Source organism: Lithobates pipiens, unplaced genomic scaffold, assembly GCF_037356315.1.
Source record: "Lithobates pipiens isolate NorthernLeopardFrog02 unplaced genomic scaffold, aLitPip1_a1.2 Scaffold_18, whole genome shotgun sequence".
NCBI classification, from domain to species: Eukaryota; Metazoa; Chordata; class Amphibia; order Anura; family Ranidae; genus Lithobates; species Lithobates pipiens.
Window position 1 is genome coordinate 328,574,550 of NW_027507758.1, and position 13,270 is coordinate 328,587,819.

The 13,270-nt window shown below is 44.6% G+C and overlaps 1 protein-coding gene across 1 annotated transcript in view; it reads left to right on the forward strand.

Annotated features, from left to right (window-relative positions):
• Nucleotides 1-13,270, forward strand: part of ME1 (malic enzyme 1) — a 356,512-nt gene that overhangs the window by 273,690 nt on the left and 69,552 nt on the right. Inside the window, exon 7 of the mRNA XM_077487320.1 lies at nt 10,271-10,380. Within this exon, the coding sequence (XP_077343446.1) occupies nt 10,271-10,380 (110 nt within the window). The remainder of the gene's footprint in view (nt 1-10,270; nt 10,381-13,270) is intronic.

The following is a 13,270-nucleotide window of genomic DNA, read 5'->3' on the forward strand; positions in this document are numbered from 1 at the left end:
CCCAAGACATAGTATGGTACATTAAAATGAAAATGGATACTGAAAGTTATATACACCATATGCAATTTTTTCTTTATTTTTATTGTAAATGAACTGTAACTCATTTCATATTGTCTGTATGGATACAGTAATGGGATCCATGGAGAAAACATAGGGTTGTGTAGAACCTCCTTTACCCTTTTTGGCTTCCTCCCCCTAAGGTATTCCCAATTACCATCATGACACCATAAATATTATCATCATCCTTACGGATATCATCAGAAGTAGGACTTGTGGGTTTTGGCGCTTCTAACCTACCACCGACTTGTCAAGCTGTAAACAAAATACCCCAGAAATATGCATTCTTGTAAAATGTAGACTGTAAGAAGTATGGTTCCTCCAGTTACAAGGTCATACGTATCAGTCAGAGTTGTTGCCCTTGCTTGTACTGCAAAGAGAAGCAACAAAAAGGGTCCAGTGTCAGATGACTGTTCAGGGCTTAGAAGCCTTGTAGTTTGTAATGTCTTCTGGGAAGATGAACAAATCAGGCAATTGACTATCTAAGAAGATAGTTTGAAGAAATGTTTTGCAGAAAATGTGTAAAAAATGTTGGAACAGCACCAACATGTTGCTAATGTGCTCATCACCTCTGCCAGCACTAGCTTCCTCCCATCCTGCCCATTTGTATTTTAGGACACCTAACATTTTTATAAAAATTTTTACAGTTGCACTCTTTGGTGTTAATATTCATGAGTTTCTCTTCTCCCCAAGTTTCTCTCCCTCATTCTCTCCTTAATTTACCCAACGTCACCCCAGTGCGGACAGAGAAGAGTAGGGGAGGGGCAAACAAGGATATCCTCAGGCGCCCAATGTCCTCCTTATCAATCTAAAATGGCACTGGTTGTTAGCAAGCCAGCCACTGGCCCGCACGGTGCCCAAGGTTGTAATGCGGCACACTAAAACCTGTGGCTTTGTGTAACAAAAAATGCAGGCTTTACCCACCTTCCAGCATGTTGACAATTTTTGGGGATTTGCCAAGGCACTCCTGAAGAACCCAGAAGGCACCGCAGGCTTCGGCACCCTGGTTAAAAAAAGCTGGTCTAGACACCCAGTAGTATATTTTTGAAGTCTAATACCCTGTACACACGGTCGGACTTTCCGACGGAAAATGTGCGAAAAGATTGTGTTGTCAGAAAAATCTGATCGTGTGTGGGCTCCATCTGACTTTTTGCATCGGAATTTCCAACACACAAAGTTTGAGAGCTGGATCTAAAATTTTCTAACAACAAAATCCGAACGTTTAAATTTGGATTGTGTGTAGACAAATCCGACGTACAAAGTGCCACACATGCTCAGAATAAATTACGAGACGAAAGCTATTGGCTACTGGCCCATTTATAGTCCCGATGTACTTCTTTTACGTCACCTCATTCTGAACTATCGGATTTTCCGACAACTTTGTGCAACTGTGTGTATGCATGACAGGTTTGGGCCAAAATCCATCAGAAAAAATCAGATGGATTTTGACGTCGGAATGTCCGTACAGAGTATAACAATCTATCAAAAAGTAAATAATACAATTACCCATGTCATCCAGCATAGTACTTGTAATTACATGGAACCATTAGGACTTCACTCCTTATGATTTAGCTTACTGAATGAAACATCAGCTAGTGAGGTCTAGGTGGGGCCATGTACAATTAAGTACAATAAAGTCTTATACATGATAGAAGACAGAGTGATCCAGTCAGAGATCTTATTTGTACTGGCATTAAAAGAGGTAATATGAAGGATTAATCTCTAGGGAAAAAAAAGAACAACAGAATGCATAGTGATACGTTGGAATACAGCTCTGAAAGAGTATGGCTACTTAAGCACAGTGTGATATTATTTAACAGAAATATCCTAGTGCAAACCTAGTGCCACCACTGCAACAAAATCCAAAGGGTACTGTTAAAATGTGGCTTTTAAACTTTTTTATAAATTGTCACTTTTTTATAAATTGTTGCATGGTACAATCAACAATTCCCTTCTTCAAACCAGCTACTATAGATGAGGTTGCTAAACTTAACCATATGTCCCCTGGACCCTGTTTTCTCTGAAATACTGTGGTCACTCTCTGACTCTATCCTACACTCTTTAACCACTTGCTTACTGGGCACTTAAACACCCTTCCTGACCAGACCAATTTTCAGCTTTTGGTGCTCTCACACTTTGAATGACAATTACTCAGTCAAGCAACACTGTACCCAAATGAATTTTGTGTCCTTTTTTTCCCACAAATAGAGCTTTCTTTTGGTGGTATTTGATCACCTCTGGGGTTTTTATTTTTTGTGCTATAAATGAAAAAAGACCGAAAATGTTGAAAAAAAACGCATATTTCTTTGTTTCTGTGATAAAATTTTGCAAATTATAATTTTTTTTTCATAAATTTTGGCCACAATTTATACTGCTACATATCTTTGGTAAAAATAACCCAAATTAGTGGATATTATTTGGTCTTTGTGAAAGTTAGAGAGTCTACAAGCTGTGGTGCGAATCACACAAAATTGATCACACCTGATGTACTGGTGGCCTATCTCATTTCTTGCGACCCGAACAAGTCAGGAAAGTACAAATACCCCCCAAATGACCCCTTTTTTGAAAGTAGACATTCCAAGGTATTTAGTAAGATGCATGGTGAGGTTTTTGATGTTGTCATCTTTTTCCCATAATTCTTTGCAAAATTAAGATTTTTTTTTTCTCACAAAATTTTCAATGTAATAGGTTATTTCTCTCACATGGCATGTGTATACCACAAATGACACCCCAAAATACGTTCTGCTACTCCTTCTGAGTATTATACGATACCAAATGTGTGAGACTTTTACACAGCCTGGCCACATACAGAGGCCCAATATTGAAATAGCACCATCAGGCGTTCTAGGAGCATAAATTACACATTTCATTTCTCAACCACCTATTACATTTTTGAAGGCCCTGGAGCACCAGGACAATGGAAATGCCCACAAAGTGACCCCATTTTGGAAAGCTAACACCCCAACGTATAATCTATGAGGCATAATGAGTCGTTTGAATGGTTCATTTTTTTTCCAGAAGTTTTGGGAAAATGTGGAAAAAAAATGAAAATGCATTTTTTTTACGCAAAGTTGTCCATTTATAAGATATTTCCAACACATAGCATGTACATAGCAAAAATGACACCCCAAAATATGTTCTACTACTCCTCCTGAGTATAACGATACCAAATGTGTGAGACTTTTACACAGCTTGACCACATACAGAGGCCCAATATTGAAATAGCACCATCAGGCGTTCTAGGAGCATAAATTACACATCCTTTTTCTCAACCACCTATTACAGTTTTGAAGGCCCTGGAGCACCAGGACAATGGAAATGCCCACAAAGTGACCCCACGTGGCACTGACAGATGGCACTGGAGGCAGATGGCACTGGAGGCAGATGGGGCTGACATATGGGGCTGGCAGATGGGGCTGGCAGATGGGGCTGACAGATGGGGCTGGCAGATGGGGCTGGCAGATGTCGCTGGGGCTGGCACTGGCAGATGGTGCTGGCTATTTGCTCTGGCTAATTGCTCTGGCAAATGGGGCTGGCAGATGGCACTGGCGCTGGCAGGTGGCACTGGCAGGTGGCACTGGCGGCACTGGGGCTGACGGCACTGGGGCTGACGGATGGCACTGGCGCTGGCAGGTGGCACTGGCGCTGGCAGGTGGCACTGGCGCTGGCAGGTGGCACTGGCAGGTGGCGCTGGCACGTGGCACTGGCACGTGGCACTGGCGGCACTGGGGCTGGCGGCACTGGGGCTGACGGCACTGGGGCTGACGGCACTGGCGCTGGCAGGTGGCACTGGCAGGTGGCACTGGCGGCACTGGCACTGGCGGCAGGTGGCGCTGGCAGGTGGCACTGGCGGCACTGGGGCTGACGGCACTGGGGCTGACGGAACTGGGGCTGACGGATGGCAATGGGGCTGGCAGGTGGCACTGGCAGGTGGCACTGGCAGGTGGCACTGGCGGCACTGGGGCTGACGGCACTGGCGGCACTGGGGCTGACGGCACTGGGGCTGACGGATGGCACTGGGGCTGACGGATGGCACTGGGGCTGACGGATGGCGCTGGCAGGTGGCACTGGCGCTGGCGGCACTGGGGCTGACGGCACTGGGGCTGACGGCAGGCACTGGCGCTGGTGCTGGCAGGTGGCACTGGGCTGACAGATGGCACTGGCACTGGGGCTGACAGATGGCAGTGGGGCTGACAGATGGCACTGACACTGGGGCTGACAGATGGCAGTGGGGCTGACAGATGGCACTGGGCTGACAGATGGCACTGGCACTGGGGCTGATAGATGGCACTGGGAATGACAGTGTAACAATTTATCACTTACAGATCGCTCTCCCTCCTCACACGCTGTCTCTGTGTGAGGAGGGAGAGACACGGCAATGGGAGATGATCTCATATGTTTACATATGAGATCATCTCCCATTGGCAGCTGCGATCGCGCTGTGAACGGCCGCTTTGATTGGCCGTTCACGGCGATCTGTATTTGCCTGTCTCCGGGAGACACGGCGAATACAAAACTTCCGCGATGCGCGCCCCCGGCGGCGTGCATTGCGGAAGTAAACACGAGGCCGTCCAGGGACGGCCAGGCGAAGGAACCCGCCTGCTCTAAGGCCGTCATTCGGCCATAGGGCGGACGGGAAGTGGTTAACCCATATCTTCAATCTCTCCCTCTTTTCTGGCATCTTCCCCAAATCTCTAAAACATGCACTAGTCATCCCCAAATTTTAAAAAGTCTTCCATGGACCCTACCAATCTTAGCAACCTATGCCCCATCTCCTTGCTCCCCTTTTCCTCCAAACTCCTTGAATGCCTGGTCTACAACCAACTGAGTGACCACATCATTAAAGAGGGATTCCACTGGAAACAAAAATATTACAAGCCAGCAGCTATAAATACTACAGCTGCTGACTTTTAATAAATGGACACTCGCCTGTCCCAAGGTCCAGCGATGTCGGTGGCTGAGACCGATCGATCGCTCGGCTCTTGGCTACTGCCGCTATTCTCGGTGAGGGAATTAGAAAGCGAGTCACGCAGCGCAATGGGAATGGTCCGCGCTGTCTCTAGGACCCGTGTGTGTGTCCCAGCAGACAGCGTGCCGGGATAGGAAACAGCATAGACTCCCGTGGGAGTCTATGCCCGGAAGTGGGTGCAAATACCTGTCTTAAACAGGTATCTGCACCCTCCTCCCCCCTGAAAGGTGCCAACTGTGACACCGGAGGGGGGGAAGGTGCCGATGAGCGGAGGTTCCACTTTAGGGTGGAACCCCGCTTTAAGAATAACTTACTCGATATCCTTCTGTTTGAATTTGTCCGCAACATTCCACATAAACTGCTCTCCTAAAACTCACAATTTACTAACGGCAAAAACCAATGGACACTATTCTGTACTCTTACTTCTGGACCTTTCAGTTGCCTTTGATATGGTTGACCACCTCCTCCTCAAAAAAAAAAACTTTACTCCTTTGGTCTCCGTGATTGTGCTCTTCATTGGCTCTCATCCTACATATCCTACTGCACCGTCAGTGTCACTTATTATTCTACTTCCTCTTCCTTTCTCTGTCGGGGCCCCCCAAGGTTCTTTTCTTGGGCCTCACCTATTCTCAATCTACACCTCTTCCCTGGGTCAGCTGATAGCCTTCCATGGCTTTCAATATCATTTCCACACTGACAACACCTAAATATATCTCTTTACCCCTCAGCTCACAACATCAGTCTCCTCGCATCACTTTACTGAATGACATATAAGTTTGGATGTCACACCACTTCTTCAAACTCAACCTGTCCAAAACCGAGCTCACAATATTTCCGCCCATATGTGCCCCTTCCCCTGACTTCTCTGTCAAGATCAATGGCACAACCATTAACCCAGCCCTGAATGTCAAGGTGCTAGGTATAGTGCTAGACTCATCTTTTGACCCCACATCCAATCATTTTGCAAAGCTTGCCACCCCAACCTCTGCAACATCTCTTAAATATACCCCTTCCTAACCAATGACACCACAAATCTCCTAATTCACTCCCTGATTATCTCTCACCTCGACTACTGCAACTCCCTCCTCATTGGCGTACCTTTAAATAGGTTATTCCCTATTCAGGCCATAATGAATGCTGCTACCAGGCTCATCCACCTTACAATCCACTCAGTGTCTGCTATCCCTCTATGCTGATCCCTCCATTAGCTGCCACTCACCCAAAAAAAAATAATTAAAAATACTAAGAATAACTGATAAAGCCATCCACAACTTGGCCCCCAGCTACATCACTAATTTATTCTCAAAATACCAGCCAAAGCTTTCTCTTCATTCCTCCCAAGACCTCCTGCTCTCTAGTTCTCTTGTCACCTCCTCCCATGCTCGCCTCCAGAAATTCTCTCAAGCCTTTCCCATCCTTTGGAATTACCTACCCCAGCCCTGAAAACTTTTCTCTTTAGCCTATCCTGCCTCCACCTAACAACTGTACTTTTATTTTCTCCAGAAGCTCATCCCCCCACAGTTATTACATTTTGTATCACTTGACCCTCCCTTTTAGATTGTAAGCTCTAACGAGCATGGCCCTCTGATTCCTCCTGTATTGAATTGTATTTTAATTGTACTGTCTGCCCTCACATTGTAAAGTGCTATACAAACTGTTGGCGTTATATACACCCTGTATAATAATAATAATAATAATGTCACAGCACTTAAAGTCAGCTTGCATTGCACCATTCTGCATAACGTTATAAGAACCATCTTCCCTATGAGTGCTATATGAGAGCTGCCTAAAATAGTTAAACACTGTTCTGTAATTACATTTAGCATACATTAGTTATCTGTATCTTTGATATGCAAAAAAAAAAAAAAACATCTTTACTAGTTAGCGCTGTCAAATAAACAAAGAGTTAAATAAAATATAAACAGTGAAACAGAACAAGAAATTCAATTACATCGACTCAGATGATTTTAATATACATTTTTAAATTAGTGCCAGAATATTTATGTCTAAAGTTCTTTTTAGCTTCAGAAATATCTGTCTGGCCATATTTACTTTGGCTTCTTAACTGCATAAATTAATATATTTGATGTTATGTTGGAAGCAGGGTTCCAGTTAGAGTTCACATCAAAAAGAACATTGCTTCCAGTAAGAGTGGACAGTAAAGGAATAAAACCTTCAAAGTTATTTGTTTTAATAATGATCATGCTATATTAAACTTTTACTCATTCCTGAAACTTGAAGATGTCTTCTTTTGTTAATGTATGTGTAAGCAACCAAGAGAAGTGAATATCTTAAAATCCATTCTCTTGGTGATCAGGGACTCGTTTATGCTTGCTGTACTTTAGGCCAACTGTCTTACTGTGCCCCCTTTGTTACCTAAGCCACACAAGGTGGAGTGAGGTTAGGGGTGGAGAGAGTAATGCCGCGTACACACGACCGGACTTTTCAACATCAAAGGTCCGACTGAACAATTCCGGCAGACCATTTGATCGTGTGTGGGCTGCAGCGGACTTTTGATTTGCAAAAGTCTGACAGACTTTAGAAATGGAACATATTTCAAATTTTTCTGCCGGAACTCCACCGGACCCAGTTCCTACCGAGAAATCCGCTCGTGTGTATGCTAGTCCGACGGACAAAAACTGACGCGAGGGCAGCTATTGGCTACTGGCTATGAACTTCCTTATTGTAGTCCGGTCGTACGTCATCACGTTCGAATCCGTCAGACTTTGGTGTGATTGTGTGTGGCCAAGTCCGTTCATTCGGAAAGTCCGTCAGAACTGTGTCAGAACTCCGTCAGAACTCCGTCGAAAGTCTGTCGGACCTAGTCCCTCAAAGTCCAGTCGTGTGTACGCGGCATAAGAGAAACCATTCTTTGCTGGTATACCTATACTCCAGCTGAATAGTAAAAGTTACAGATCCTTTTTACATTTTTATCAAAAGCGTGCCTGTTCTAGAACTGGTAATTATAGGGATTTTACAAACTATGCAAAAAATAAATAAAAATTTTTTGTAGTGGGCAGTATGTGCAAGATGGGAATGCAAAGGAAATGACAGGGAAGTATGTACAGGAGACAATTATGGGCAGGGGAGGAGTGTAAATGGTAAAAACATGAGGAGCATGTACAAGAGAGGAGTGTGGTGGGTATGAGAGCAGGCAGTATTGTTCAGATGAGAGACTGAGCAGAGTTTGAAAGTGTACAGTATATGCAGGAGAGTAGCATGAAGGGTATGACAGTGTTACAGTATTGTAGGGGAGGAGTGCAGAGCGTGTGAAAATGACCAGTAATGTATGTGCAGATGAGGCATGGACATGCATTAATTGGCAATGGCATACAATATGATGTATGTTGATGTGCAATGTAAAAATGTGCAGCAGAGCAGAGATAGACAAGTCATTTATTCAGTAACAGGCATTTTAAAGTGATGAACTGGCAAAACAATGTATTCGATATTCTTCCAAACTGATCTCAGAAGCAGAAATTAGATGTATCTGTACACCCAGTCTAAAATATATGATATCATTGATTGTGCAGCAGAAATCATTTTTAAAAATAATAAAGAATAATGGGTTGTGGTTTCTGCCCTGTGAGTGTTTCCTGTTGTACTCAGGGACATGCCAAAGGGTATGGGGAGGCAGAAGGAGTAGCTTCCCCTGGTAGTAAACTCATGTGAGGGAGGGAGGGGGTTGCATGGTGAGTTCCCCTACTACTCATTACAGGAATGGTGACTCCGAATCCCTACAGGAGTAGTGACAGCAGCAGAGAGGAGGAGAGAGCCAAGAGGAGGTGCAGGCTGTGCTCTCCCCCACCCCCTCCAACTCTTCCCCCCTGTCAGAGCAATGTTTCTCAGTACAGTAGTTGATACAGGAATGCTGTCAGATCAGGACTGTACAGGGTTTGATTACCCGACCCCCATCTCCTCCCTAGCCTGTTCCCATCCTGGCAGCAGGAAATGTGGGTAGGGGGCAGGTAATATTACCCCACACAGTCCCAAACTGACATCACTCCTGGGTCAACTCCTGCATACCAACAGGGGAGAGTACAGCCTGTAGCCCCACCCCACTCCATCATCTTCTCTGCTGCTGTCACTACCCTGTTGCAAGTTCCAGCCACTATAACATCTAATGTCTGTAAGTTTCAGGTAGGGAGAAAGGTAGGAGGAAATTGTGCTGGTGATACAGTGGAAGGATGGGGGGGGGGTCGATTTGTGCTAGAAAGGGTTTGTGCTAGGAGGTGGAATTGGGGGAAGAGGATTTGTGGTCGGGGGAGGGTTTAGGAGGGGAATTTCTGCTAGAAGGGGGAGTTTGGGGGAGGAGTTTATGCTGAGATTGTGGTGGGGCACAAAGACTTGTGCTGGAAGGGGGATTTGTACTGGGAGGAGGGGTAAATATTTGCATCTTTGCTTAGGGAGAATTTTGGCTTGCAAAGGAAAGGGGAGGCTTAGGGAGATGAGCGTGCAGATTAGCGCTAGATGTTTTTTTTGGAAGGAAGGGATTTTAACTAAGATGCTTATTGTGGGGGGGGGGGGGGGGTAGCACAGTTTTTCATATTTGCCCTAGGTGCTAGGTGACTTTGTTCCAGCACTGATTGTGCTGCCATGCAATGCTTTCCTGACAAAAAGTAAAGGGACATTCATTGCGGTACAGTGGTGTAGTGGGTAGCACTCTCACCTAGCAGTAAAAAGGGTTGCTGGTTTGAATCCCAAACACAACACTACCTGCCTGGAGTTTTCGTGTTCTTCCTGTGCCTGCGTGGGTTTCCTCCAGGTACTCTGGTTTCCTCCCACACTCCAAAGACATGCTGGTAGGTTAATTGGCTTCTGTTCAAGTTGGGGACCTTGGATTGTGGGCTCCTTGAGGGTAGGGACTGATGTGAGTGTACAACGTATGTGTGGAGCTCTGTATAAATTGATGGCACTATATGGGTACCTTAAATAAAATAACAAATATAATAGATAAGCATATTAATGAGACACAATGTACAGGGGTAGGGACAATTGTAGACATGCACCCACACTCACTCAGGTTGAACTGGATGGACTGGTGTCTTCATTCAACCTTACTATGTAACTATGCTAGCCCTCGTCTGAAAATGGTAAATGCCTGGCTGTTTTGTTGGCCCACTGTCTTCAATACTTCTGAGCTACTGATTCAGGAAAGAAACAATACAGGTTTAGAAAGTCAGACAACAGTCTAGGGTTTGTATGCTTGTTCTAAGTATATAAAATTTACTCTCTTCCTTTCAGGTATGGCATGACCTGCCTCATCCAGTTTGAAGATTTTGCCAATGCCAATGCATTTCGTCTACTGAACAAATATCGTAATCAGTACTGTACCTTCAATGATGATATTCAAGGTAGGCAAATCACCTTTTTACTAATGGGTGTCTTTACTATTATGCTCTGTTTTAGCATTGTACATTTTAATATTACTTATGCAGGAGAATATGATTTCTTTAGAATAAAAATGACAAAACTGAGGTGATTGGAACTGGAACCAGAAACCATAGAAATTAATTTCATAGCATACTGAATACTTTGCCCTGTTAAAATGAGTGGGATAGCCATTTGACATACAGATATCTGGTTACATGATTTGTGGCTTAATCAAATTCAGGTTTTACAGTGTACCTGTAATCATAGAGAACATGATATACTGTAGTGGAAGCTATGCATATAACACCAGGCCCGGATTTACTCCCTTTGCCGCCCCAAGGCCGGGGCCTTCAATGCCCCCCCCCCCCCCCCCCCCCACACACACACACACACACACTATTCGCGTCCTTTATCGATATCTGCTACAATAGATCAATTAAAAACATATTTCCACACACGAGAACACTGAAAATAACTGCCTTTAATTGTACAGACTGAAAATACTCTAACACAGAAAATGCCTTTTAAAGATTATAGCAGTAAGAAACTCCCTACAATTTTTTAGTTCTTACTTTTCTTTTGGCAAACTCATTGATAATATCTTCGTAGGACAAAGTATTTAAAAGTTCTGACTCTATGGCAAGTAAAGCTAAACTGTTCAGTCTTTATTGACCCAAAGATAATCGTAAATAGTTCTTTATGCAAATACATTTCATTCATTTTTATGCACCACTGTTCAGTTGCAGTGCATAGAAACAGTATGCAGTGGTGCTGTTGCAGTGTGAACAGGACACATAGAAAACAATTGTTTTCTTATGCCCTTGCAAAGACCTGTGTTTTGCTAGTGCAGAGATCACAGACCCCCTTTTACATCAGTGTCTTCAGTCCCCCCTTCACATCACATCACAGACCCCCTTTTACATTAGTCTCCTCAGTCCCCCCTTTACATCACATACTCCCCTTTTACATCACGACCCCCTTTTACATCAGTGTCCTTAGCCCCCCCTTATGTCACATCCCCCCTGCCTCATCACAAACTCCCATCACAGACCCCCCATTACAGACTGACCCATCACAGACCCCCATTGCAGACTGACCCATCATAGACTGACCCCCCCTCACAGACTGACCCATCACAGACCCTCTCATCACCGACTGACCCCTCAAATCACAGACCCCCATTACAGACTGACCTGACCCATGGCAGACCCCATCATAGACTGACCCCCCCATCACAAACTGGTCCTGACCCATCACAGACTGCCCATCATAGACCCCCATCGCAGACTGCCCCCCCAAATCACAGACTGACCCCCCAATCACAGACTGAGCCCCCATCACAGTCCTCTCTCAATATCAAACTCCTTTACAGCACAGCACTCCACCCTCCCCAAAGAACCCTACCTTATTCACACAAGACATGGAGCCTGGCCGCTCTGGACAATGGGCGGGACTTAAAAGGGAGTGATTTATTGCTGGGACCGCCCCACTGCCTAGCAACCAATCACCCATTTCTTAACTTAAAAAGCCCTGCCTTTTGTTTAGAGTGGCCACGCTTCATGTTTTGTGTGAATAAGACAAGCAGCAGGGAGGGGAGGGGGCAGGGCAGTGATATTAGAGAAGGCACGGACCTGCCGCACCTGCCATGCTGCTATGTTAGTGCGGGGGGCGGCCGAGAAGTCGCCACAGGAGTGGCGCCGCCCTGTACCACTGCTGCCCGAGGCCTGGCCTCAGTGGCCTTGTGGGAAATCCGGCCCTGTATAACACCCTATATTCACTGCTGCCACCATATTAATGAATGGAAAGTTAGCAACATATGAAATAAAGGTGCACAAACTAGGGGTACACCCCAACTTTACAGTAGCGCTGTCGTCCAAAATATCACAATTTATCAATAAAGTCCATAAACCGCATAATAAAATAATAAGTCCTTAAATAGACCATAATAGTGCAAAGAAAAAATGCTGTGTCTCTTCACAAATTGTCCACCAAATGTGCTAGTGAAATCCCTCTCCTTTCAGGAAAAAAACACAACTTATATGACTGGCATTTCATCATCAGATCATTCTTCCTTCTGGTTCATTGGCCACCACCAATGATATGAAAAGAAAGATGTGGTGAGACAGCCGAGTTAGCACTATACTCCATGTCCTGATGCCATTATCCATTATCGATACGTTTATTTTTGTTTTATGCTGTAAGTGCCTTTTTATCAATAAAATAAGGTTGTTTTGGTTACTGTACAATTGGAGGCTATGAAAAGAAATAGCCTCCAATTGTACAGTAACCAAAACAACCTCATTTTATTGATAAAAAGGCACTTACAGCATAAAACAAAAATAAACGTATCAATAATGGATAATGGCATCAAGACATGGAGTATAGTGCTAGCTCGGCTGTCTCACCACCTCCACAACCATCAAGCGCACCAGCTGCTACACTTCCTGTTCCAACTTAGACCTTACTTTTGGTTGACGTGTAGCCACGGGTGCTCCCGATGGTTCTTTGTGCTCCTTTATGCAATGCAGACAGATCATGGCTGGTGGAAGTGGCTAGCAGGTTGTTGTACATAGCTTCATGAAAACATTACAACAGTCCTACTTTTATGAACACTCAGCCCTGGTAAATTAACCAAATAAGAAAAAATAACAAGAGCCTACAAGGAGAAGAACCCCAGCATTCAGTAAGGGACACCGTTCGTGGTAGGGACCGAGACTATTTCATGTTAAACCCTAACACTTGTATAACACAAATTATGGTAAGAAAGCTGTGCTTAGCCTTTAAATGTTTCAGAATTTTTAGTCAGTGGATCGCTCGTACTGTGCACAGGTTCCTGCAGACTATTTCTCCAGCTGCAGGTGAAGAATTTTT